Consider the following 27,947-nt stretch of genomic DNA (forward strand, 5'->3'; position numbering starts at 1 on the left):
GCCTTCTAACCTTCAGTTTCCTCATTTTAAAATGGATGTGATCATGGAATGTTCTTTCTACTATGAAAGCCTTCTAGTAAGTAAGTGAAATAATGCATCTAAAACCTTTGTTATGCCTGGCACATAATAAATATTCCATAAATGTTAATGATATGTGTATCTGTGTGAGTATTATAATACTTACTGTACACGCATTCTCCATGTATGTATATGAGATAAATTTGTTACAACCCACAGAAGCATATGTGTAAATAAAGAACATAGGTTGCAGGGGAGTTGAGATCAGCATCTGGGATTTGCCAGGAGCAAATATGTGTAGTGTCAAATGGAGCCTGTCAGAGGTCTTCATAAAAGAGGCTGAAACCCAGTCTCAAATTACATCCTTCATTGAGACTTAAGGAGCAGCGACTAGCCGAGCGCTGACGGGCGCCAGCTGTGAGGGCACCGCACACTGCTGCGTCCTTCACCACTGCGCCTCCTGGGCCTGGCAGCCGCCACTTAGCCAGGACGTGGAAGCTTCCCTGGTACCTGGTGACGAAGGCGGGAAAAGTCACTGTCACAGCCTGTGGGTGTGTAAATTGGCTCGTTCTTTCTGGCGTGTGTCAGCACATTCTGATTCTATGTTAGTTTTTATTTATCTAACAGCTATTTATTATGTACTTATTCTATGCCAAGCTTTGGGTTAAAATGATGAGCAAAGCAGATGTGTCACTGTGCCAAGCTGTTCACAGCCAGGAGGGCGAGGTGGTGCTCTGTGATGGATGACGGGCATGTTCAGATGGGGAGTTGTGCAGGTGAGCGGTGATGGAGATAAGATTAAGGTGGTGACGTTGGCAGCACGTGCTGGATGCGTGAGGGGAGGGAACCACTGGTTTGAGCCACTGCGCGGTGGTTCTGCAAACTCAGGGAACCCTGGAGGAGAGCGTTTTGAATGCATCCGGACTTTCTCTCCTTTTCTTCAATCAAAATAAGGAGAGTTGACTGTGGAAATGAACACAAGAGTTTCCTGGAGGGGAATGGAATCCGCCACAGGGCAGCGGGTAGCCAGAGCCTGAATGAAGCAGCATTCGCCTGGCCTTTGGGGTGGCAGATTTAGGGATTGGCAACGTGGACTGAGGAAATTGACAGCTCCTCTCCTGACTATGATAGCATTTCCCTGGATTGTCTCAGGCTATGGAGAGGAAGAATCTTGGGCAGTTGTCCTTATCCAGTGCTCCCTAGGGGCAGCTCTACAGGGAAGTAGCTTTATGCTTCCCTGGTGTGCTGAGTTCACATACGATTTACATCTGCAGGAGATGAAAGTGCTTTATAGACTGTGGGGTCAGGTGAGCTAGGTTTGGGTATCGGGTCTGCCAGTTTCTAGCTTTGAGACACTAGGCCAGTTATTTAGTTCTCTCTCAGCCTCAGTTTGGGCTTCTCAGGTTGTGCTCGTGATAAAGAACCTACCTGCCAGCGCTGGAGATGTAAGTGGTGCAGGTTCAATCCCTGGATTGGGAAGATCCCCTGGAGGAGAGTATCGCAGCCCACTCCAGTATTCTTGCCTGGAGAATCACATGGACAGAGGAGCCTGGCGGGCCACGGTCCATAGCGTCGCAAAGAGTCAGACATGACTGAAACGACAGCACACACACCCAAGCCTCAGTTTTCATTTGTAAGATAGGAATTAAAAGACTGTGTTGATAGGGTTGCTTTAACTAACTACGTTAAGACTTTGTTAACTTTTACCGTGTATAACCTGCTCAACCCACTCCGTGTCTGTGGTGGTGCAGCGGTGGGCAGAGGACGGCAGGTTGGTGGGGAGTGAGGACAGAGCAGGTGCTCGTGTCAGCAAAGTGCATGCATCTTTTGAAGCATGTATTTGGGTTATATAAATGCCTTTCAAGTACTTAAGAATGATTGACATTTTTTTGAGATACTGATAATTAGCATTGAAGGGTAAGAGACTTGAATAAATGGTACATCCCTGTATTCCTTACATGGATAAAAAGGATGGGCTAATACTGCCTTTTTTAATTTTTTTAAAGAAACAACCATTTTCAAAAGGCTAAGCATAATTAGTCTTTGTTTCTTGTGGTGTGTCTTGCCACTTGTTCATGAGAACTAACACACATACTTTTGCATACATACTTTTTAGTTAGCAGAGAGTGTGCTGTTGGGGGATTGAAAGTAAGGATGGGGTGGCACTGGTCTAGAAGCTTCCTTGTCCTACACCCTGCTTAACTGTCAGTTGACTTAGACATTCTTGTTCTCCTGGGGAGTGACACCTCTATGCCCTTATCCAGAGATGCCCTCACACGTATTTCCAGCCTTGGTCTTTTTTCTTCGCTCTAGACCAAAGGTCAGCTGACTTTTTCTGGAAAGGGCCACATGGTCTGCATCTCACCTACTCAGCTCCGGCAAAGAGCTACAGAAACAGCCACAGACAAGCTGCACATGAGCAGCCCCCCCCCCCGCCCCCACCCCGGCTCCAGACCCTTCTTCTTTCCCGTGCCTCGTACGGCTGTTTCTCCAGCACTCCCAGAAGCAGTTTTGGGGTGTCTGGCTGGGGCTTATGCCTGTGTTCTAGACCCTGTTCCTGATCTCCAGTGTTTGAACATTTGACACATGCTCAAGCACACTGGGACTCGGTCTCTAGTGAGCTGCCCTTCCAATAGACATTGCACAACACTTGTTTGCTTGTTCACAGCATTTTTAGTGATGTTACCCATAGAAGTCATCCAACTCACGCCTGCATTTTTGCGGAGTGTCGCTGAGTCAAACACCTCTTTGTACCCATCATTTTGGCATGTGCTTCTGTGATGTTGTTTAAGGATGGGTGCTCTTATTTCTGTTGTAGAGCTCTGGCCAGAGACATTGCAGGAAGCTGTGCTTTTTCTCCAGTTAGAGTATTGTGGTTGCTAATCCGGAGTTCAGGCTATATTATTAGCACCTCCCTGAGAAGACCCCGTTTGCTGGAAATATAAAGGCAGAGTCTGTTAAGAAGCCAGACTGAAATGAATAACATGCATTAGATTATTTACTTGAGATTAGGCCTATAATACGGGCTTTCCTGGTAAGCCAGTGGTAAAGAATCCACTTGCCAAGGGGGAGACTCAGGTTCAATCCCTGGGTCAGGAGGATTCCCTGGAGAAGAGGATGGCAACCCACTCCATTATTCTTGCCTGAAGAATCCTGTGGACAGAGGAGCCTGGTGAACTACAGTCCACGGGGTCCCAAAGAGTTGGACACGACTTAGCAACTCAGCAACAACAAGGCCTGTAGTAGAAAAGGAAAGGTGATAAATGTTCATGACAAGAAGGGAAATCCGCTTCTCCCCCCGCCCCCGTCTTTTATTTTTATTAAGCAAAGTCATGTGTTACAAATCAGACTGAAATTGCTTGAAATGTAAAGTTTCCCAAAATGTCAACTTCATAAAAGTTCTCCTCATACTAAAGGGACATAAAATGTGGCAGTAGAAGTTTAATATAGGAACTTAATTCTGAGTCCCAAGTGCTGCAATTATACAATAATCTGAGAAGAGCACTGTTGCATAACACCCCATGCTTTGAAAGATGGGCTCTGTGCTCCCAGCGGCTCCTGTGGAGCTTGTCATGGGCTGGGGTGGGCTGGGGGTTCTCCAGCTCCGACAGGTGTCGGGCCCCCTCCTTCAGAACACAGCCCGTTCCACCATCTTGCAGAAAGGCGCCATTGTGAGTGTGGAACAAGTTGGCTTTCAGACTATTGTCAGCGGAGAAGCAGCAACAGTCTTGTTTGAAACGACTTTCACTGTGGAAGGGACGGTGACAGGAAGAGCCAGAGCTTTCCCAGATGTTGTGTTTGTGGCCTTAGGTAGTTACATAGTGTTTCTGCCTGTGCATCAGCCTCTGTGTGCTGCTTGTTTTAGCTTCGTGGTCTATAAATAAGACTGTACCTCAGAAATTAGGCTTTTAAATGGAAAAAGCAGGAGGTTATTCTTATAAATTTGGTAAGAGTTTATCTGTTATATCTCATTTGACAGTGGAGATGCCTTTTATGTAAAGTTAATTTCGGTTAATGACTCACTGTAAAATTAAAAGAGAAAGAAAATATGTTTCTCTGGAAATAAACTTGGCTTCAGAGTTGAAGATACTGAGAATACCCAACCTTATAAGAAAATCTATGAAAGGGAAAGTTTCCATTTATAGTTTTAGATAGAAACAGTGAAACAGTTATAAAGAAAGGAGGTTTTAAACAATAGTTTAAAAGTCTGAGTAAAGCAATATGAAAAGTGTCCCTGGGCATAACCCAAGGGCTGGAAAGGTCAGTTTGTCTCCACGACCAGCACTAAATGACCAGTTACCTGCCCAGCAGAGCGCATCGGTATCGCCCCTGGTGTGTAAGGTCATGTGCTGAGGTTGGGCTTTGGCAAACCTTGAAGTCAGGGCCCGTTACCCTGCGTGGGTTTACAGTGGAGCCTCAGGATCCTTCACAGGTCAGAGCACTGGGAATTGACAGGAGTTGGGCAAAAAGTGCATCGTATTTAAAATCTAAGGGCAGTCTAAGAGTCAGAGGAGGAAAACTTCATGGAGAGACAACAGCGGAGCAGGAGTTGGAGTCACATCGCCACCAGAAAAGCTGGAGTCTGGTTAGAGCTGGCATGTTGGATGTGAGAGTCAGTGGTGACTTTGGTGAGAAAGGGCTCAGGTGAGCAGAAACGGAAGCCATGTTTGGAGGTGGCTTGGAGCCGGGAGTGGGGCGCGAGAGCCTGCCTTCCTGCAGGTCTGACTAGGAAAGTACGAGGTTGGATGAGAACCAGAAGTGAGGAAAGGTAGAGAGTCTGTAGGAAAGACTTCACAACCTAAATAACTCTTCTTTTGTGTAGTAAACCTGCTGATACATGTTCCTTCATGTTTTATTTGTAAACAGTTTCAGACTTACAGAAAAGTTGGAATAGAACTAACGTAACCGCCAAATGTGGTTAACATTTTGCCACAATCGCTTTATTATTTTTTCTTTCTTACATGGATTTTTTTCCTGAACCATATGAGAAAAAGTTGCAGACAGTAGGTACTTTTACTTCTCAATAGTTCATGTTTTAAGAACTCTTACATTTGTTATATAATCTGTTTAATACCCTTTACTCTCATAAGAAAAGATTTTTGAGACACTGTGTTGAAAAATAATTAGGACACCTCACCATCTCCTAAAATATTTTATGGTTATTTGTCTAATGGGAGGCTTAAACACAGAAAGTCTGGGACTTGGACTATACTATACTCAGTTCTGAAATAAAAAATATTCTTTTAGATATTGGTTTTTCTTGATTGGTAACCAATCAGCAGAAAAAGTAGAGGAACATGATGGCTATTTGGACCTTTTTCAAAAACTAGTAAATGTTTGATTCCACAGTGTAACACTGTGTTATTTATTAATTTTATTAATTGTCTGAGAAGTGAGATAGATCAGTGAGGTTCAAAAGTCTTCCCTTCAAAATACTTACATGTCAAATTAATCCCTGAAGTGTTGTCCCCTATGTGGCATTGGACAAATATATACACCCAGTGGAAAATGTGAGTTTTGTTCCATCCCTTCCAAATACAGAATACTTTAGTTCATTCGATAGTACTTAACTGTCCTAAATCCGCTGCCCTCTGGAGCATGTTTGTGTGGAGGAAGTCTTTCCCTTTCCTTCGCTGCTTTCAGTGAAAACGGGTGGTGTATATTTGCCACAGATAGTGTATATTTGGAACACAAAACTCAGAAACAGGAATTATCATAAAATTGTGTCAGATCGTCTTTCTTGAGCAGCTTCCCCTCTTTGCCAGGGTCTTTTTTTGGTGGTGAGGAGAGACAGCCTTCTGTCCTTGCCTTGCCCTTGTGGGATCTGTGAAGCTGATGACGACCCCCCACCCCCAGCCCCCACGATGTTTCCCCACGGCTGCTTATGGTTCCCTGCTCTGCTGGTTAGAGGGGAGAAGAGGGTTGGTTTTCATTTATATTTAAAAGCAGAGGATAAAAGCCAGCACTCTGGGCCTGAGATGGTGATGATGATGACAAAGATGGTGGTGAGGATGGTTAATCACCATCATCATCGTCATCGTCATCTCAGTTATTTCTAACACTCTGCATTCATGTTTCCTGAGAAAATATGGCAGGGGGGTTCCCTGGTGATCTGGTGGTTTGGACTCGGCACTTTCACTGCCATGGCCCAGGTTCGATCCCTGGTGGGGGCTGCACAGTGTGGCCTCCCCAAAATTAACTCTGAATCCTAAAAAAAGAAGAGAAAAAATATGGCAAGACTGGAAGTAATGTAAAATTTTAATTTCTAAGATGTCAGGGGTTATTTAGTAGCAGTGTTGTTTCAGTAGTTTGAAAGCTTTATAAATAATAACCCAAATGTAGTGTGTCTACCATGAAATGCCAGAAATAGCGTGTCTGACGCTAGGGCGTTTGCAGGCTTCATGTGATTTCTGTTCACTGGTTTTGTTCAGTCTTTTTAGCCAAAGTTGGCTATTTGTGCTGTGTCTGTGATTTGGGACCACAGATAGTTGGATAAGGAAGTAACAGGCAGGAAACAATTAATACACTTTCAGCCCAACTGTGTAGGGATTTCTTTGGGGCACTGAGCTGCTCAGGGTGCCCCTGGGTGCTCTGCCCGGCTCCCCACTCTCCTGTGAGACTTTGTCTCTGCATATTTGCTTAGTCGCTCAGTCATGTCCGACTCTTTGCAACCCCAAGGACTGTAGCCCACCAGGCTCCTGGGGGATTCTCCAAGCAAGAATACTGGAATGGGTAGCCTATCCCTCCTTCAGGGGATCTTCCTGACCCAGGAATCGAACCAGGGTCTCCTGCATTGTAGGTGGATTCTTTACCAGCTGAGAGATGGGAGAAGCCCCGTCTCTACATACACCTTTAGGTTAAATGCTGCTGAAATGAGAAATGACATGTACACTTTTCACCTCCTACTCAGATATCAAAATAGCCTTTTAGTTTATATCAGCTCAACAGTGGTATTGGTCTTCTTTAAACCAGCCATAACCTTGCTTATCTGGAATGAAACAATATTCCTGTTCAGCAGTAAATAAATTTAACCTTGTTTAATTTGTAATGTTTATCTTCCCATCTCTTATATGAACTTACTACCAACTCTTTGTTTTTCATCTAAGTGAATATGGAAGTTTCCACCATTTTAGAGTAAATTTTTTTGTCTTTGTTGTTGCTGAAAATTTAATGGTAAGATTTAAAGCTCTGTAGCATGGTATACCGGAGAAGGCAATGGCACCCCACTCCAGTACTCTTGCCTGGAAAATCCCATGGATGGAGGAGCCTGGTAGGCTGCAGTCCATGGGGTCACTATGAGTCGGACACGACTGAGCGACTTCACTTTCACTTTTCACTTTCACACATTGGAGAAGGAAATGGCAACCCACTCCAGTGTTCTTGCCTTGAGAATCCCAGCGACGACGGGGGAGCCTGGTGGGCTGCCGTCTATGGGGTCGCACAGGGTCGGACACTACAAGTGACTTAGCAGCAGCAGCAGCAGCATGGTATACTTATAAAGGGCAGCTCTGCTGCTCTCTTCATTTTGAATGTGCAAAATATGTCCACAGAGAAAAACTGGAACATATAGAAAAGTTGTTTTTTTTAAAAAAGGAAAGACTCAAATGTGTTCCTTTTTATGACTAATATTCCATTGTATATATGTACCACAGTTTCTTTATCCATTCATCTGTCAGTGGACATCTAGGTTGCTTCCAGGTTCTAGCTATTGTAAATAGTGCTGCAATAAACAATGGGATACATGTGTCTTTTTCAGTGTGGGCTTCCTCAGGGTATATGCCTAGGAGTGGGATTGCTGGGTCGTATGGTGGTTTTATTCCTAGTTTTTAAAGGAATCGCCATACCGTCTTCCATAGTGGCTGGCTGTATCAATTTACTTTCCCACCAGCAATGCAAGAGGGTTCCCTTTTGTACACACCCTTCTAATGAGGTGGACAAACCTAGAGCCTATTTTACAGAGCGAAGTGAGTCAGAAAGAGAAATATAAATATCGTATTCTAACGCATACATATGCAATCTACAAAGATGGTACTGATGAATTTATTTGCAGGGCAGCGGTGGAGAAGCAGACATAGAGAACAGACTTAGGGACACAGGGAGAGGGGAGGAGAGAGTGAGATGTCTGGAGAGAGTAACATGGAAACTTGCTTTACCCTATGTAAAATAGACAGCCAATGGGAATTTGTTGTATGACTCAGGGAACTCACACAGGGGCTGTGTATCAACCTAGAGGTGTTGGATGGGGAGGGAGATGGGAGAGGGGTTTGGGAGGGAGGGGACATGGGTGTACCTAGGGCTGATTCTTGTTGATGTTTAACAGAAAACAACATAATTCTGTGAAACAGTTATCTTTCAATTTAAAAAATAAAGTGAAAAAAAAATGAAAAGAGAAAAAGTTCCCATGCTTGCTTTACACAAAAGAAGTACTGTGAACATTTTTTTTGTGTAGTATCTTTTAGTACTTTTAAAAGCTTGATTTACTTAAAACCACCACCACCAAAGCAATCAAATCCAAACCTGGGTGACATATAATTGTGGTGACACTGTCTACAAAATTTTTTATCTTCATTTTCATTTAGCATGATAAATAGAAGCATTTTCCCAATTATAAATGCATTATGCATTTTATAAACATTTATTATTTGTAATAGCTACAAAATTTTCAATATGGTAAATTTGCCAGCTACTTTATTAAGTCTCTTATTACTGAACATTTAGATTATTTATAGTTTTCTTTTTCCTATTATAAATAATGCAGTAATGAACATCTTTGGGCTTAAAGTCTTATCTGCATGTGAGATCATCTCACTAGGATAGAGTCCCAAAACTAAATGAGTGACTCAAAGTTTCAGATTGCAGTCTGAAATTGCCATATGAGAAAGTATGTAATACTAATATTTAATGTAACTAGCAAAAGCTACTCATTGGATGTCTAAATTGAGCAGGCATAGCTGATTTTAATTCTTTTTAATTACGTTTTCTCTCTCCAGTGACTAGACTTTTTAAAAGATTTTAATCAGGTAAAAGAAAATCTGGCATATTTAAGGCTTTTTGCAATTGTGCATGCTCTCTAGTAATAATATTGGTGTTTTACTGATATACTTGTGGCCCTTATTAATTTTTTGACTGTGACCTGTCCGAATCTGTGTTTTCTGTTCATAACCCCCCATGAAGCAGTATGATCCCTGCTTGGATCAGAGGCGGCCACTGGGTGCTTTGAGGAGGAGGCTGTCAGTGACTCAGAACCTCTCGCCACTCTGACTCCCAAGAAGCATGATGCAGTGACCATTTTACCCGAGGGTTTCCGAGGGCCTGATGTCGCTGGAACTGTCCCCTTCCACTGGGCGCGGTAACCACGGCAGGATGACCTTTCAGTGAACGCTCCAGGACATTCTAATTATGGAAGAAAATCAAAGCTAATCACTGCTAGTGTTTTCCCCTTCTCAAAGGGCAGTTCATTGCATCATGCGAACAAGTGACATTTCCTATTTTGAACATAGTCACCAGGGTATGTGGTTGATCATGGATTTCTTGGAATGCTGAGAAAAATGTTGCCTTAAAAATCCGTTTTCACCAAACCTGGCAGATTGTGGTAGGAAAAATGTAATAAATGTGGCATTCTCCCCTCCTATTCTCTGTCACAAGAAACCTACCAGAGGGCCCGCTCCTATTCTGCTCCCCCCGGGGTCGCCACCACGCTGCCAGCACAGAGAAGATGCCCCCTGGCTGCCCCGCTCGGGCCTGGGGACACCGAGCAAGCTCGGTGCCTGACTCCCCGGCCCTGATGTCTCACTGGGTCTAGAGAGGAGAGGAACAGGACGGGTGCGGAGCCCCTGGTTCTGGCATACTGACTGAACGCTATTTACTAGGTTGGCAAACCAGGGACCCCGAGTGACCTGCGCCAGTCACATGTGCCTTTGTTTTCTTCTGCAGTGGCGATGGCTGTTTCAGCGGCAGGCCGGGCACTTGGCTGCCTGTGCCCCGTGTCTCAGTGTCTCGGGTTTTGCAGAGGACGGAGGGTTTTCATGTGTGCTGGTGTGTGTGCGTGCACTCATACGTGCTTAGAGTCGTCGAGGTGCATCCACCGTCCGCCGGGTGGCTGGAGGGAGAACTCTCTGCGTCTCGGTGCTGCTGGACTGGAGCCTGACGTGCCCAGCGCTGAGCCCTCAGATGGAACAAAAGAGTCAGCACCACGCTTCTCGTGCTGGACTTATTACTGATTCAGCTTTAAAAACGAAATGTGACCGTTTCAGTTAGATGCTAGTGAACCGAGCAGCAGGTCTGTGATGGCAGGGTCTGAGGCACATTTATTTACCTGGATCTTCCGGTGTGGCTCTTCTGAATGCACGTCTTGTCCATCCGGCTGCCTGTCTTCTATCCCTCTGAACCGTGACAGACCTGATTAAATACAGAACAGCTCGGCCCTGGCAGTTGCCTCGCAGATTTTATTATTAGTTTTGCATCCCATTTCCTTGTGTCTGAGTCAAGTAGGACCCTTAGAGGCCACAGTATTCCCTTCTATATATTTCCCCAGAATTGACAGGTTGAAGTTATAGATTGAAGCAGGAGGTAAATTCTGGATTTAACGTTCTTCTTAGAATATAAGATATAGATCAGGTCTAAACGTGAGGAAAATACTGAAGGGTGATGATCTCATTTGCAGAGTATGAGTTTGACCTCTTGAAACTGTAGATGTACTCTCGGCTGACATATTGGAACTGAGAGAACAGTCTTTAGAGTCTGTGGAATAGAATTGCTGTGAGAGAGGCAGACTGGTTCCTTTCCTGTCATTTATTCTGCGTCGTCGGCGTCGAGTAGGAGCCAGGTCTTTGTTTCCCTCAGACAATTCTGGGGTGTCGCACCTCGGTGCCCACATTCTGGTGTCACTCACCCAGCAGGTCTCCTCACACATAGCTCACACTGCATTTGCCCCGAGTTACATCTTCTATTTTCCTGTCTTGCACGTGATATCCTTTTGTAATCTTATTTTCATTTTTTATTTGGTTTATTTCCCCTCTTTAAGTGCTTTCAGATAATTCCTGATTTATATAACCATGATTTCTGTTTTTAGCCTTTCTGCATCTGCTCCACATGTGACCCTCATTGACATGGGTGGTGGTGACTGGGGAATGCTTCGGGTTACTTGGTGAGAATTGATTAGAGAATCTCTTGCCACTCTCTTGCTCTGTGTTCTTTACAGCACCTGTGAGCTTTTGGTGGTTTTGTGTTTGAAAGTAGAAATGCTGTCGAATCTATTACTGGGAAATCTCAGTATTACTGACTTCATTTGTCCCGGATGTTATTCAGTCCCACCTGCCTCTAAAATCAGACATGAATCTTTTTGTGGCCTGAGTATTCTTGGTGCGTTTATGTTTTCATCCCCAGCACCCCCACATCCTTCGCCCCTCACTCAACACGCAGTCTGACTCGATTCACGGCGGCCTCAGCTCTCTCCTGGGTTCTGTGGCAGCGTCCCGCCCTGACTGCTTCCCCGCCCCCAGGCCTCAGCATTCTGGGGGCCACGGGAGTGTCACTTTGTATTTCTTGCATGCAATGCCTGCATCAAGATGATTCTGAGTAAATACTTATTGACCATTGAATAAAGTGTCTTTGCTGACTTTCAGGGTGTCATTTAGCTGTCCGTAGTAGCCAATTTTACCAATATTGCTCATACTAGACCTAGTTATTTGCCTGATATTAAAACATCAATGTTCCAAGTGGTGTTTTTCCTGTTCAGTGATAGCATTGATTCAGACCTCAGGAGAGGCTGGTTGCTAGGAGATTCTTTCTCTTTGAATTAATCTACATGTGAGTTAATGGTTAGTTCTTGCCAGTTTTTCTTTATTAAAAAAAAAAAAAAGCTGAGAAGAGCTGCTTCACTTGATCATTCGCTTATGTATTTCTATTATTCAGCTTGTTTGTTGATTACTGTTGAGCATTTGGACTTTGTACACATGGTCTCTGTCCTCAGTGCTGATCTGTAGGGCTGAGGGCCCCGCTCAGCCTTTCCACGGGGCCCCTGAATCCCATTGGCCTTAAGCAGCACTGTCTGTGATCATCACAGGGTCTGGTGGCCTGTCAGACTGTCACCATCATCTTTAAGTGATTTGTTCAGGTAGCCGAGGAGAAGCCAGAATTCAATCTTGTCATCCTCAGTTGTACATTTTTTATCTTTTTCTCTCCTGGACTTTAAGTACCTTGTGCTTATTTTCCCGTCTCTCACCAGCTCTGTTATGCAGGTTCTAGTCGCATCATTTGTTGTGTCTCTTGACTCTCACTTCTGATGGATCATTTCCTCTGAGTCATGTCATTTGGGATGGGGAGCCTGTCTTTGGAGGGGCTCAGAGAGGCAGACTTCTCCAGAGTGGTTTGCACTTACTTCTGCTGGGCACACAGGGGTCCCACTGGCCTGTGACCAGCTTGGTGTGAAATTCTTGTCAGAGGGTTCCCTGGACTATATGTGTGGAGTAGAGTGGAACTCCAGAACCATGCTGGAGATTCGGACAGACCAGTGGGTACCATTCACTGCAGCGGTGGGGAGCTTGGGAGACGTTTCCCCTTCTGAGGCCCAGCTCCATTTGGGTTTATAGATAACTTTGTTTTCTAATTCAGTTTTTGTTGCAGTTGTATCTCTCTGAGGGTTCCAAGCATCTGTTCTAACTTGTATCCCCTCTACTGGCTTATATCCTACCCTGCAGGACATTAAAATAAGGTAACTTCCTAAATCAGGACATTATAAATAAAGAGGATAGAATTGGTTATTGTGTCAGAATAATCGGTGTGAACCAAGACATGTGGTCACCTTGGTTGAAACCCGAGACCCAGGGCACACAGCCAGACAGCCTTTGCTCTGCCAGAAGACTCCACTTCACTCTTCGGTTAGAGGCTCGAGCCATTTCCCTTGCCTCACTCTCTAAGCTTTTCAATGGATGTCTTATATTCTATCTCAGATTTCTAGGTGCTTGTAGTGTGAGAGCTTATAGTTTATCTAGTTGCTGTATTGGCATAACAGTCTCTCTTTAGCCTTAAACATTAGGATCTTTTCTCTCCTTTGGTTCATCTTAACAAAGAATATTTGAAAGGGACAGTGGAGAGACTGGAGAGAGGGTGCGGGAGCGAAAGAGGAGACAGATACAGGGAGAGGACAAGAGTGAGTAGGAGACTGAGAGATGGGCAGTTTGGAAAGAGGTGGATGTAGAGACAGAGCACTTGAGTGTGACTCAGATGTGTGCACAGACCTAGGCTGGAGGCCCACCATGCATAGGTGTGCCCCCAGGAGAGTGAGAACAGAAGATGACCAAATGTGAGTGCGTTAGAATATTTGTGAAAAATAAACATGAAGTCAGCAGGGGTACAAAAGATGGCTTTGGAATCGGTCGGAATTGTAGTCGCAGCAGTTTGCTGCCGTGGCAACAGCAGCAGGGTTTATAAACAGGGGTGCTGATGCGGGATGCAGGGATTGGGGCTGGCCCGTGGCAGCCCGTGGAGCAAACCAGTGGGGTCAGGTTCTGATGAATGGAGCACTAATGAATGGAGATAGTCTCTGATCTTCAGGCAGTCGGTCACTAGTGACTAAAAATAAAAGTAAACCAAACTGATTTAAAATGAACAGGCTTTATTTGTTGATTTTTCATCATTGCTTTGCAGATCCCAGTCACACTTAGCAATATGACTACCTGAAATTGAAATTAGAAGTTTTAAGATTATGACCATGTCAAATATATTTGTCTAAAGATAGGAAACAGACCTGATGGAATCATCTGAGGTTAAGTTGGGGTTGTTTGCTGACTGCAGTTGGTCTTAAAACACTACCAAGTGCTCACAGGGTCCTTGAGTCTTCGGCCTCTACTCACTGATGCTGTCAAGCCCGAAATGAACAGCTCGTCTCTTGGATGAGTCACTGGAACATGACCAACCTGAGACCAGGCAGTGCGGAGAAAGTGGGTGGGAGGTAAAAGTTTCTGGTTTTTGCAGATCGTCTTTTATGTCTCCTCATCTATCCTAATTAGACCCAGCACTGTTTAGGCCTTGCTGCACCATCATGTTTTTCTTTTTCTGGTTTTCCAGACCGTCAGTCATGGATTGTAACTCCCACTTATCTTAGGCATCATCGCAGGGATCTTTATGGCACTGGTGCTAGTTTAAAAGCCGAGACAAACAAGGCTATGACATCTGTGGAAAGGACAGAAAAAACTAGGCTACGTGGCATGGGAGAATACAGTCATTTCTCGGTAACCACTGGGGATTGGTTCCAAAATCCGTGGATGCCCAAGTCCCTCATAAAATGCCATGGATTTGCATATAACTGACCACGTCTCCCTATACACCTTAAGTCATCTCTAGGTTACTTATAATACCTAATGCTATGTAAATTTTATATACAGTGTTGTAAACATGCAATACGAATGTTATTTAAATAGATGCCCATGTGTGGCAAATGTATTATTTTTGACCAGAGGTTGATTGAACCCACAGGTGCAGTTCCCACAGACATGGAGGGCTCACAGCATTGCTGTATTAAATTCTGTCCGTTTCTTTCCAGTTTGAATAAAGGGATCCTATCATGCCTTGTACTCAGCCAAAATGTGGACTGAAAGCATTGTGACTGAGTATTTCTGTTTTCACCTGAAAGTCTGGCGATAGACTCTTAGAATGTTGTATTAGTATGAGGCACTCAGTCATGTCTGACTCTTTGTGATCCTGTGGACTGTAGCCTGCCAGGCTCCTCTGTTGAGGGGATTTCCCAGGCAAGAATACTGGAGTGGGCAGCCCTTTCCTTCTTCAGGGGATCTTCCCAACCTAGGGATTGAATCTGCGTCTCCTACATTGGATTCTTTACTGCTGAGCCACCTGGAAAGCTTAATAAGTATCATCATCATAAAGAAGGAGTGGATTTACATGTATTCCCCATCCCGATCCCCCCTCCCACCTCCCTCTCCACCCGATCCCTCTGGGTCTTCCCAGTGCACCAGGCCCGAGCACTTGTCTCATGCATCCAGCGTGGGCTGGTGATCTGTTTCATGTCAATGTATGACAAAAGCCACTACAATATTATAAAGTAATTAGCCTCCAACTAATAAAAATAAATGAAAAAAAATAAAATAATTAAAAGAAAAAAAGGAGTGGGCTGAAGTCAACTCCAGGGACTCCACATCTAAAACTGCCTTTTCTCTCTGAGGCACAGTCACCTCCAAGGGGTCTCTGTGACAGCCATCAGGGGTTGCCTCCAGGGTACAAGGCAGAGTGCCAAAGTAGTGATGCCTTTGAATTGTGGTGCCGGAGAAGACTAGTGAGAGTCCCTTGGACAGCAAGATCAAACCAGTCAATCTTAAGGGAAATCAACCCTGAATACTCATTGGAAGGACTGACGCTAAAGCTGTTCACCTAATGTGAACAACCGACTCATTGGAAAAGTCACTGATGCTGGGGAAGATTGAGGGTAGGAGGAGGAGAGGGCGTCAGAGGATGAGAAGGCTGGATGGCATCACCGATGCAATGGACTTGAATTTGGGCACACTTTGGGAGATGGTGAAGGACAGGGAAGCCTGGCATGCTGCAGTCCATGGGGTCACAAAGAGTCAGACATGACTTAGTGGCTGAACAACAACAAAGAATAATAAAGTGCACAGTAAAAGTAATGCACTTGAATCACCCCCAAACCATCCTCCCCACCCAAATCTGTAGAAAAACTGTCTTCCACAAAGCGGTCCCTGGTATCAAACAGGTTGGGGACCACTGGCTTAGATAGAGCAAGCCCTAGGCTTTGACCTGCCACTCTGAACGGACTCGGGAGCCATTGCCCTTGTGTTCTCTCCTGATTGGCAGGTAGATACTTATCTCCTCCGAGGATATGATCCTCAAGTTAAAATGAGCAAAGAGCGACTTCCTTGGTGGTCCAGGGGCCAAGACGCGGTGCTTCTAAGGCAGGGAACCCCAGGTTGGATCACTGGTCAGGGAACTAGATCCCACCTGCCAGAGCTGAGGTCTGAGGCACCCCAATAAATAAATAATAAATACAATAGATATATATATTTTTTTAAATGAAGCAATAGAACACAAAAACACAAGGAGTCAGGGCCCCAGCCAACGTGGGCCACAGGCAACCATGAGGGCTTTCATGGTCTGATTCTCTTTCTTTCCACCAGCAAGTCACAAACGCCCACCTTCCACCAGGTCATGAGCTGCCACACCTTAATGCAGGTGGCGCCTCAGGCTGAGACACAGTCATTCTCTCCCTCAAGGCAGGCTCCAGAGAAAACTCACAAGCACAGACACGCCAACACCCTCCAGAGCTGAGGCTGCCCTGAGCCCAGCAAGCTACTTGTGAGGGCCCTGGATGCCCTCAAAAACAGCAACAACAATGTGTGACCATCCTTGTTTTTTCTTTCCTCTTATCTTGGGCTGGATGAACTATTAAAGCTAAGGATAAGATCCCTTCTGTTTTTTGTTGGTGTTGATTAGATTTCTTTGCAAATTTATTGAAATAATGGAACTCAAAAGTTCTCACTGTGATGTTGGAAGCTAATTTGAAGACCGTTCTGACTTTCCATTAATTTTGGTCTTCTCTCTTCCCTCCTGTAACTTTATTCTTTTCTTTTGCTTAACCATTCTTTCCGTATGGAATTTTTTTTTAATTGAAAAAACTCTGTAGTGATGGGATTCTGATTGTTTATACTGGACAAGCCTGTCGCCCTTGGAGACTGTTGTAAGGCAAGATTACAAAGGCAGATGCCAGTAGCGGGGAGGAACTGAGGAACAGCCCGAAGGAGTGGGTGGTGGGGCAGAGGGTGAGGACTGGGCACTGGGGTTTTAGGTCCTGCCAGTTGCTACCATTGGGGTGGGGCCCGGTGTTGCTGAATGATCTGATTTCTCAAGAGAAGCTGGAAATACAGTTTTTTTCCCTTTGTGATATGTGTTTGAAATACAGAAATTATACATGGGTTCAAATTTATTAAAAAAGAAAGAAAATGAATGAATCAGACAAAACACATCTGTGGCCCTGATTATGCCCACAGATGGGCATTGTGAGCTTTTGCTCTGAAGGATTAATTTTGCCTTTTCAGAAAATAACCGTCTTAATTAAGCAGAGTGTGTTGATACCAATTTGGCTGAGATATCCTATTTTAATCACATTTAACAAGGAAATACCACTCGCTTAACTGTGGATTTAGATGAGTCGCACATACCTCTCCTTAATTACGTGTTAGGACTTTGTCCTGCTATTTTGTAGTTAAACTGGGTGCAGAACAGACTTTTAAAAAGAAAATGGAGTTTTGGGCTAATAGATCTCCAGCCAGGTGTCTAATTTTATGTATGACTTTCTCAAGTTTCTAAATAGTTAAGTGTTCGAAGTTGAACCTGGAAGAATCTATTAACACAGTAACTATTGGTTTCTTCCAGAATCCTTGAATGTCTTAGTAATCTAAGGTTTAAAAAATGGAAAATCTTGACTCCTTCTAGTTATCAGATGGGTTTTCATATATCTTCTTTTTCTTTCTTTAAAGATTTGAACATGGAATTCAATCCTTCAGACCATCCTCGGGCCAGCACGATATTCCTCAGTAAATCTCAAACAGACGGTAGGTTCTTTCTTCTTTTTTTTTTTTTTAAGACTTATGTTGGTAACTAGCCTGTCTTGATTTTCCAGTCGCTGTGATTCTCAGGATAAAGATAGAATCCCCTTTAGTGACCACTAAGGATGTTTGGGTGGTTACCCTTTGGGGTTTCTTTACTTTATAGTAAGTCATATTTTTAGAATTTACTATATGAAGCAACTGTCCTCATTTTGCCAATCAGTTGGGATAGTTCTAGGCAGTTTCTACCCTGAGAATCAGAAACTTTCCTTTAAAAATTTATTATTTGTACAAATTCTCTAAAGATCAGAAGTATTAGGTAGTATGTAAAAAGAAATCATAATACAACTCTAAATAAAAACACCATTATCTCAGTTGTGTCATTTGAGAGCCAGATTGAACCTGTACACTAGGGGTGGATATTTTCTTTCTGTCATACTTGTGTTAAGCTCTTTGTTCTGTGGCGTGGAATTTCTTCTGGGGGATTTTCCCCTCTTTTCAGCCCTTGACTTATGTCACTGTTCCCTGGCCCTTGGCTACAAAGGAGAGATAAAACACACAGTACAGAAAAAAGATTTTTTTTTTTTTGTTCCTGCAGAAAAAAGCAGTGGAGGAATCTGTTAAATGATGCTGTAGTGACAGTGCTGAGGTCCTGGGGGCTCTAGCCGTGACTCTTGTCAAATTGCTAAGCTCTCATTTTGAGAAGATCCTAAGTTGACTAGAAAAATAATCAAACATATTTAAGACAGTTCATTTTAAGAACTGATAACTCCTCAGTTATGGCTAGGTGACAACTTTGGTGTAGCATAATGCTGATATAACATTGGTGATCTTGATTTAAGCAGGCCAGTGATGAGATCTGAGAGAATTTGGTGCATTTATTTATTTATTTTAAGTGTATAAGAAGAAATCACTGTAGGCATCAAATACTTGTGAGATAAGTTTTGAATGTTTTGGGTGGAAATTAAGCAGGACATTTTTTTCTTCACCTGGTGAAGTGGGAGCCCATGGAGAGGGGAGGGTATTGCCAGGCAGGAAAGTGGTGGTGGGGTGAAGGTTTGGGACAATGAGAAATGAGAGTCAAAAGCAAGTTTTGCACTTAATATAGTACTATGAAAACAACTTACACAGCTGGCACACTTTCAGATTCGGTTCTCACTTCCTGTGAATTCAGGGCACAGACCAACATCAGTCAGAAGCTTTTTACCTAGATTCACATGGAATGGCACTAGAGCCTCTTAAGTGGGTGACACGTGGCGTGGTTGTCACGGGGAGACGGATGGCAGGGTCCTCCGACCTCACAGGATCCCTGGGTGTGAGGCAGGAACGTGCATCTACCCCTTCCCTCTCACCCTGCCCTCCTCCACCGATCGTTGGGGTGTTGGCAGCTCTCGTCCTTCTGTTTTTCCTTCATTCCTCAAATGCTGGGTCTTCTCTTTGAGTGTAAAGGATCTGCTTGAGTCTCACAGGTTAAAAGCAAGGAAGAGGACCCGACACCGTCTCTGTGCGGTTCCCTGTCTCCCAGCCTGCAAAACGAACCCTCCTGTGCCTGCTCCTCCTCCTCTTTGCCTCCGCTTGCCCACTAGGCTCTTCCTCCCGCCACCCCCGTTCAGGGGATGTGTTTGCGGTGAAACATTGACGAATCCATAGGTTCTACGCTACTTGGTTTATGTGTTAAAAACTCCAAGGGATTTATCATCCAGAATCCCTCCTAATCGCTGCAGTTCAGTCTTAATCTCCTTCAGTTCTGTTGACAGTGAGGAATTAGAGTCCACTTAATCGTAAGACTTTCTCACCTGGTTATGGGAGCTCCTTAAAAGTAAGGAGTTTCTGGAAAGAACACCCTAAAGCCTGTGAATGACTGTCACTCGCGTCCATTGTCATTGGTGGCAGCTGGGCTGACCTGACACTCTCAGGAGCCTAGAAAGCGTGGACAAGGGGTCTGCAGCATCTGCATGCCCTCTGGAGCAGCCGCAGGTCTCTTCTCCACGCCAGGCGCAGCACCTCACAGGCAAGGACCTCACATCCACACTCAATGAAAGAGCCTCACCTGCCCTTTTCCTTTCAGCTAAGGTTCCTTTTGATTTAAATATATCTCTGTTCTCTCCAGTGACCTGCTTATTAACTGTGTTGATTACTATGTTGTTGTTGTTCAGTCACTAAGTCCTGTCCGACTCTGCGACCCCATGGACTGCAGCATGCTAGGCTTCGCTGTCTTTCACTATCTCCCCAAGTTTGCTCAAACTCATGACCATTGGGTCAGTGATGCCATCCAACCATCTCATCCTCTGTTGTCCTTCTTCTCCTGCCTTCAGTCTTTCCCAGCATCAAGGTCTTGTCCAGTGAGTAAGCTCTTCACATCAGGTGGACAAAGTGTTGGCTCTCCAGCTTCAGCATCAGTCCTTCCAATGAATATTCAGGGTTAATTTCCCTTCGGATGGACTGGTTTGATCTCCTTGCAGTCCAAGCGACTCTGAGAAGTCTTCTCCAGCACCACAATTGGAAAGCATCACTTCTTTAGCACTGTGTGTTCTTTGTGGTCCAACTATTACTCTGTGCTGTGCACAGTCATTCAGTCGTGTCCGATTCTTTGAGACCCCATGGACTGTTGCCCACCAGGCTCCTCTGTCCATCGGATTTCCCAGACAAGAATACTGGAGTGGGTTGCCATTCCCTTCTCCAGGGAGTCTTCCTGACCCAGGGATCAAACCTGGGTCTCATGCATTGCAGGCAGATTCTGTACTGTCTGAGCCACGAGGGAAGCCCCAGAATACTGGAGTGGGCAGCCTATCCCTTCTCCAGGGGATCTTACTGACTGAGCTCTTACTCTCTATACTCTCAAAAGGGAGTTTTTAGGAAAGAAAATGCAAAACTCAGTGATACTAGGTTGTTAAAAAAGCTCCTCTGGGTTCCCTGTCTCCCCCCTCTACATCTTTGAGGTTGAGGGCCCCCATTTTGAGAAACATTGAGATCTGGGAAACGAAGGTGGGGTGCTAACCCCGTCACACACACAGCAGCGTGAGAATGGTCTCTGAGAAGGGGTGCTTTTGTTGTGAGTTTGCTCGGCCTCCCTGAGGGGGCAGGGTGCTCTGGGAGGCCCCCCAGCACCGGCGCAGAGAGTAACTGGTTTCCAGTGATGCTTCCGACGTCCAGTGTCCTGTATTTTCATCCAGTTATGGGTAGTATTGTTATCATTTGTTGTCTAGTCACCAGGTCGTGTCATATTTCACCCTAATAGTATGGACCTTTATGAGTCTGTTTTGGTTAGAAATAGATAGTCCTGCTTTTTGTTGACCATCTTAATTAGTGGCTGCATGCAGAATTTTATGAGCTTTACTAGTTACTGTTTTCTTTAGTTACTGGAAAGCCGTTACCACTCCGTTCACTATGGCGCAGTGATCTTGTTGGGTGCTGCGGTGTCCGTGGTTTTATGTTCTGCTCTCTCAGCACAGGTCACATCTGCATGTGTGCAGATCATTTCTTAAGTCATAATTGAGCAGCTGGATATGTTGGTTGGTGGAAGGATGGGACCTTGACACAGAGGCCCGTCCTCAGCAACCTGCCAGGGGTTAGCACGCAGGCGTGTAACATTTCTGTTGCATCTTTTGTTTTCACAGTGAGAGAAAAGCGCAAGAGTCTCTTCATTAACCACGTAAGTGGAACTGTTCCCCTGTGTTCTTCGTAATAACTGTCCAGAGACCATCCACACTGTGTGTGCGGTGGGGAAGTGGTCCATGAATCTTGTCTGCACGTGGAAGAGTGTGAAGAAGGCTGCAGGGCACTCGTGCTTTGTTTGGCCTGTGGCTGGACGGGCACGGCTTGGCATTTATCGCCAGGGCCAGTGTGGCCTGAAGCCCCGGGCTGCTGCCGCTCCTGGGATGGTGTGCATGGATAGTGCGGCATCAGATGCCACAGGTCCTTTCCTGCCTCCCTTCCCCCAAGTGACTGTCTTCTAACTCAGTCCCATTTGAATAAGCAAACACATGTTTTCTTCCCCCTTGTTGTTTATAGGTCCAACAGAGTCTGCATGTTCCTTCGATGCTCTAAGAAAGGATGAACTTGACAACACTTGAATTTTAAAACGAATTTAAAAAAAAACCCAGCTCTAGTCTCTCGGCCATTCTGAGCAGCGTCTCCCTGCCCTACTGGCCAGGCATAAAGATCCTTGATCTTTCTCTTCTGATCAGTGGGTACAGCCAGCCTCCCTCCACCCTGCCCAGGGGTGACCTCAAGCCGCCCCTCAGGACTGTAGTGCCCGGCCACCAGGAGATCTATGGCCACACCTCCTAATCCTCTAAACTTAGGCCTCTTGATGAAGTAGGTGTGTTACCAAATAAGTATATGCCATCAATTCTCGTATTGAAAATGAGAATGATGTATTTGATTTCTCAGGGGTTTTTCTCAGGATTTCTAAACTGTCTACATTTAAGTATTTGTGGATCTTGAAGTACTTGGCTCTGGAGCTTTGTGCTAAACAGACTTAAAGCCATAGTATTGCCTCTTCTGCCCTTTGAAAATCTGGGCAAAATGCTGTTGAAAAGAAATTCATAGCTGGACCCTTGAACCGCACCCAAAGGGCTCCACGCTCGGCCGTAGGAGGTTGCTGAGTCCTTCGTAGGCAATGGTCTCAGGGTTGGAGAGACGCCCTATGGTTTTTATCAGATCCTTACAGCAATTCACGGCCTGTTTCTGGCCCTCTACGGTTTTGCCACAGCAGTGTGAAGCATCTGTGAAATTATGAGCTATGTCTTAAGGAAAATATGCTGGAAATTGCTATGCCCTTTTTTATTTTTTTTGAAAGCTGTATCTGCCGGGACCTAGAGAGGTGGGAGGTTTGACCCCATTCTGTAAGCCCTCACTCCCATCTCTTCACGTGCCGGAGGCACTAGAACACTGCCCCCCGCTTCGCACGTCTGCCCAGGAGCCTGTAGACCCCCTCTGCTGGTCACTGCAGCCGCATTCAAGTGGCTGGAGGGGAGGTCTGCCCTCGTACCAGCCACACGCCCCACATGTCTCCCCCACGCCCCGCGACCTCATGCTCTGCGGCACACCATCCTGGCACCTGCCCTGCACCATGCCCCCTGACTCAGCGTGTCCTCTCACTCCTGCCAGCCTCTCGCCCCCCGACACAAAGAGCGGAAGCACAGTTGCTGGAATGTGCTCAGATGTGCTCATTCCTATAAAAGAAATCTCTGTGCTGCCTTATGCAACAGATGCCCCGGTAATAGCGTGCCCTCCAGACCACATTGCACAGTAGCATCTCGGCTCTGCCCACGCTGGGAGAAGCCACTGGAATGTGCCGTTTCAACCAACTGAAGTAGATTGGAGTGGAAGTACCTGCAGGTTCAATTAGGCTAATAAACCAGCTGTGCTTTTCAGGTTTTGAGACACTTGAGTGTCATAAGTTAGGGCAATAAAGAGACGATAAGTGGTAATAATAATCATCAGTACAGTCTAGCCAACATTTTATACCATGTTTGTGCCAGACTCTGTTCTTTAGTTTAATGTGCTTGATAACTGTGTCCAGGAGGTACTGTGTGTCACTCCAGTCTTCCATATGGGGAAAGTGAGGCACAGAGAATCAGCCATCCGAGCAGTGGAGCCAGCCCGGGGCCCAGGGGGCTGGCCTGGGCCATTCAATCCTCAGACAGTCATTCCAAGCGCCACCCGGACACAAGTTGTTTAGCTTTTTATCTGAAGACAGAGAGCACTGTTTTCTGAATTGGGGCCCCAGCTAACATTTGTAATTTCTTTTGTTGTTGAACTCTGGAATGACCATTATTCTTTGCCCTTGTTTATAAAACCCGTTGTGTTTTTTGTTTTATTGTGAGGGATGTTGTTTCTTTTAATTTACCCTTCAAGTTTCTGAAGAACCTGCTTATTAGTACATGCTGCTAAGACAATCTTTAAAGAGGCTACTATTTAAGAAAAAACAGTGGGTGTAGGTAAGCCATGTGAGGAAAGGTGAGGGGTGATGGTCACAACAGGAAATAGCTACCACCAGGTGGAGAGAAACAAGGTCTTTTCTGGCTCCAGTACAGTAACACAGTCTAGCAAGTGATGGAAGCTGCCTTTGGGTACCGCCTCCAAGGAAGGGGCCAAAGGAAGGAACCCCTGCCTGGAAAAGAGGGTACCACTCGCTGGATGAGAACTGCCAAGAGAGACTTAAAAAGTAAAAGGAGCTTCTTCTAAAAGAATTGTTATAGATTTTAAATCTTGAAGCTATTTGAGGATAAACCCTTTGGGGGAGTTTTAACAGTAAGTTAAACCAGGGCATATTATAAAGATTAATATTCTAATCAGCACTATGTTTTAGATGTAATTATCAGATCAACAGTTACAGGAAAATTTAATAGATTACAATAGAGACACTTAGGTATTTTAGCAAGGATTGCGTAAAGGGCTTTATTTAAAGTTCGTAGCTTGCTTAAAATTTGCTGAAGTTTTGGCTAGCTGTTTTAATGAATCTTTTAATTAAGATGCGGTAGTCTCTGATTATAAATTGTGGGTGGCATTGTCGGTGGCTGAGAGTCTGGAATCTCTCTCCTGAAACTTAGGGAAAACGCACATCTTTTGCTTTAGCCTAATTTTTCCGTGATGTTCTCCTCCCTTTGATGACAGTGTACTTGAAGGGAATTGATCATTCTAAGTTAAAGAAAAAATTAAAACAGAGTGAGTCAAGAGTTGAATGGCCAGCCTCCTTCACCCTCAGCAAAATGATCACAGTTATTTGTCTTAATATTGAGACAGGTGGTAGCTATAAAAACTTCGCAAAGGAATATAGAGCGTTCTTTATCAGTTTAGCAAGAGCCATATTTGGAGCTGGACTTGGAGCCAAAAGAATTTTATTCAAGCCCTAAATCTACTAGCTGATAAAAGGGGGGGGACCTTGAAAAAGTCTTGAAGTCATAGTTGTCTGATCTCGTAGAATGACTCCTGGTCCGCCTGTTTACCTAGTGGACTGAACAGAAGGTGATTTGCAGAAGTGATTTTAGCACCATCTGAGTATGCTGATGTTATTATTGTTATTGCTCATTAGATTTGTAGGTAAATTTTGTGTTTCCAAATTCAGTAGCAAAACTGATCAAAGTCTTTCTGGTATTTTGAGTACGGGTATAGTTTTTTCGTAAGTTTTAAGCCATAGAAGTTAAGGAATGAAGTGAATGTGATCCAGGAGCTGAAATTTTAAAAATTCTAAACCTTTTTGCCTCTCTGGGAGCTTTGCTCTTAACAGAGTACAGATTTATTGAGCACAGTCCCTGCCTGCCTCTGCCACACAAGAGTTCAAACAGGGAACCAGGCAGGGGCGCTGCCCTGGGCACAGAAGCCTTTCTGTGGAGGGATCCTTGCTCTCTCAGCTTTTTTTTTTTTTTTTTTGGTGGGGGGGTGGATGTCAAGAGAAGTATACATTCTGTGAACCTTGTAGCCCTTCTATCCAGCAAATGGCTTAATGCCCAAATGCGGTTTCAAACGTAACCCCATTATAACAATGCCAAGGACTTATATTCAATTTAGAAATTACTAAACAGTTTGAAGGGAGCTTCCCTGATGGCTCAGATGGTAACGAATCTGCCTGCACTGTAGGAGACCAGAATTCCATCCCTGGGTCGGGAAGACCCCTTGGAGAAGGGAACGGCTAGCCACTCCAGTATTCTTGCCTGGAAAATCCCATGGTCAGAGGAGCCTGGTGGGCTATAGTCCATGGTGTTGCAAAGAGTCAGAAAGCTGAGTTGGCAACCCCCTTTGGCACACCAGCCCTAGAGGGCTCAGGCTAACAGCTGGCAGATCTCCAGGCCAGGACCGGCCCCTGGGGGGTGCTGGTTTCCAGTTAACCCTGTGACCCCAAAGGTACTGCTACTCCTGAAAGGAGGACGAGGAAGTGCCCACTCTGTGACCTCCTCCCTTAACTCTAGTGCTCATGTTTTCTTAGGGAAACCATTTACTCTTGGCTGTTCCCATCACGTTTTCATCTTGAGGAAATTTGTGTCAGAGGAAACAGTAGAAACCTCACAAATAGAAGCCAGTCATTGCTGTCCTTTGTGTCACTGTTGTGATTATTCCTAAATAATAATTTTCTTGTATTTCTAAAGATTCTTTAACATATCAACTAATTACTGAATTTTTGTGTTAAGTATATCTGTTGAGGTTTCTGTTTTAGGTAGATTTTCCATTGGTGGGGAAAATTTCATAAGGATTTTTAAAACTTGCCACACATGTTAATAGCTATTATTAGATTGCAAGTTTTTATCTGTGACTTAAGTGTGATTGCTACCTGACCTACAAAAGAGATCAAAATGGTTTTTAATGCCTCCGGCTTGTCTTAATGAAACTATTATGATTAATTTGATAGATGTGAAAAATGCCATGTTAAAATTGCACTCAGGTAACTTGAACTTGACAGGCTTTTTTGGTGCCCTTATCTTACACAGGCACAGAACAATGTGTGCCTAAACACACTGGCCAAGAACAAGCCTTATCTTTTGAGTTCCCTGACTCTGGTTATTTCCTCCTGACCCACATGGCCTTTGTAAAAGCCACGCTCAGGAGGGTCCTAGCGATTCAGTAGTGCAGTGCCCTCTGGCGGGGATTTTAGGAACTGTATGCCCCAAGGAGTGACGATTAGCAAGAGGGGAAGATTGTTTATAATGCTGTCTTCTGTTTCTTAGGCTGTTGCATATTTCCATAACTTTATCACATGGGAAAGTGAAAGTCGCTTAGTCGTGTCCAACTCTGCAACCCCATGGACTATACAGTCCATGGAATTCTCCAGGCCAGAATACTGGAGTGGGTAGCCTTTCCCTTCTCCAGGGGATCATCCCAACCCAGGGATCGAACCCAGGTCTCCCGCATTGCAGGCGGATTCTTTTTTTTTTTTTTTTTTATGCAGGCGGATTCTTTACCAGCTGAGCCACAAGGGAAGCCCTAATTACATGGGAAACCTTATTAAATAATTAAATGTTAAACAGGGCGTTTGGTCTCTGGTGAGCTTTAAGGCTCCCTTCGTGTTCATAAACCGTGGGTACTGAGTGCTTCCCTGGGGGCGGGCAGATGAGTCAGGGCAGGGTTATCATCCTTAAGGAATTAATTGTTGTGGTTGCTGAAAATGAGGCTTTTGATTGTCAGCAAAGCACCAGGCCAGTTGAAACTGGTTTGGATGATTTGATTTTTTTTTTTTTTTAGTATGCTTTGAGCAAGAGTGATCCAGATTGATATCTACTAATCACATTGCCCACATAATTACCAAAAATCTACTTACTATTCAATTAGATGTCATCTGCGTGTGATTTAAATCCTGTTTTCTCTAGCAGTATGTTTTAGAAGTATACTTCTCAGTTCTGAAGTTTTCCAAAGAGCTCCAAACTTACACCGCCTGAGAGAACCAGATGCACAGCTGCCACAGGCACCCCGCCTGAAGCTCATCCACTGGTCATATTGTCAAAACATCAGATAACTTTCACCTTTAAAATGTATTTTGCCCTTAAAGAAGGAGTACTTTTTTCTTTACATCTTCACCTCCTGAAATTGAAGAGTAGGAGATTCTTAATTCACAGTGACTGCATCTTCCATGGTCCCCAAATCAACTGTACCTCAGGGGTAGGAAAAAAGGGGTTCTGTGGACTCCTGTCTTGATTCTGGCGCCTCACACCAGGTTGTCCCCTGCAGCATGGGCTTTTGCTGGCAAGATGAGCGCATGCTGCTTGTTTCTTGGTGATTTTTATGGGCTCTGCAGCACACCCCTTGGTGCTCGATTTTGGGAGTGTGCTGAGCTGACGGAGGTTTGGGGCTGGGAGTGGTGGTGGTGACTTTTTATATGGAAGAGCGTGGAATTCCATTGTAGGAAGAAAGTGAGTCTTGTGCTGTACTTGCTGGTAGTGTTAACATTTCTCGGTTAGACACTTTTCCTCTATAGGCTGGTCTCAAGGTGAAGGGGATGATGGTCCTTGGAAGAATTTTGAGCCCCTTTTTAATTGTTCTTGTCTTGTTACCATTGTTTTTCTAGCATCCTCCAGGACAAATAGCGAGGAAATACAGCTCCTGCTCGACTATTTTCCTAGATGATAGCACAGTCAGTCAACCAAACCTCAAGTATACAATTAAATGGTGGGTATACACATTTTTCCTTCACTGAATGCCTTTTCTGTTCCTTAACCTGCTGGCTAACTGTTTGTTTGTGGGATCTGTGAGTGGTAGGATTGGGGAGGGGGAGGACATTGGCAGGGAGTCTTTTAAAAATGTGATTTTGGGAGTTAAAATGTGGAAGTCTTAAAAATATTTATGTGTATTACCATTTACAAAAAAAGACCAAAATTTTCAGTGACTTGAAATTGTAAGTTAAGCATAGTTTTGTTTTTGTGC

The 27,947-nt window shown here is 44.6% G+C and overlaps 1 protein-coding gene across 3 annotated transcripts in view; it reads left to right on the plus strand.

Moving 5' to 3' along the window:
• The window catches only part of CCNY (cyclin Y), a 106,545-nt gene that overhangs the window by 52,687 nt on the left and 25,911 nt on the right, over positions 1 to 27,947 (plus strand). For all 3 annotated transcript variants that reach the window (XM_043478423.1, XM_043478424.1, XM_043478422.1), the window contains exons 2-4: positions 17,523 to 17,597; positions 21,209 to 21,243; positions 27,592 to 27,692. In XM_043478423.1, the coding sequence (XP_043334358.1) occupies positions 17,523 to 17,597; positions 21,209 to 21,243; positions 27,592 to 27,692 (211 nt within the window). The remainder of the gene's footprint in view (positions 1 to 17,522; positions 17,598 to 21,208; positions 21,244 to 27,591; positions 27,693 to 27,947) is intronic.

The sequence above is a fragment of the Cervus canadensis genome, chromosome 10, assembly GCF_019320065.1.
Source record: "Cervus canadensis isolate Bull #8, Minnesota chromosome 10, ASM1932006v1, whole genome shotgun sequence".
NCBI lineage: Eukaryota > Metazoa > Chordata > Mammalia > Artiodactyla > Cervidae > Cervus > Cervus canadensis.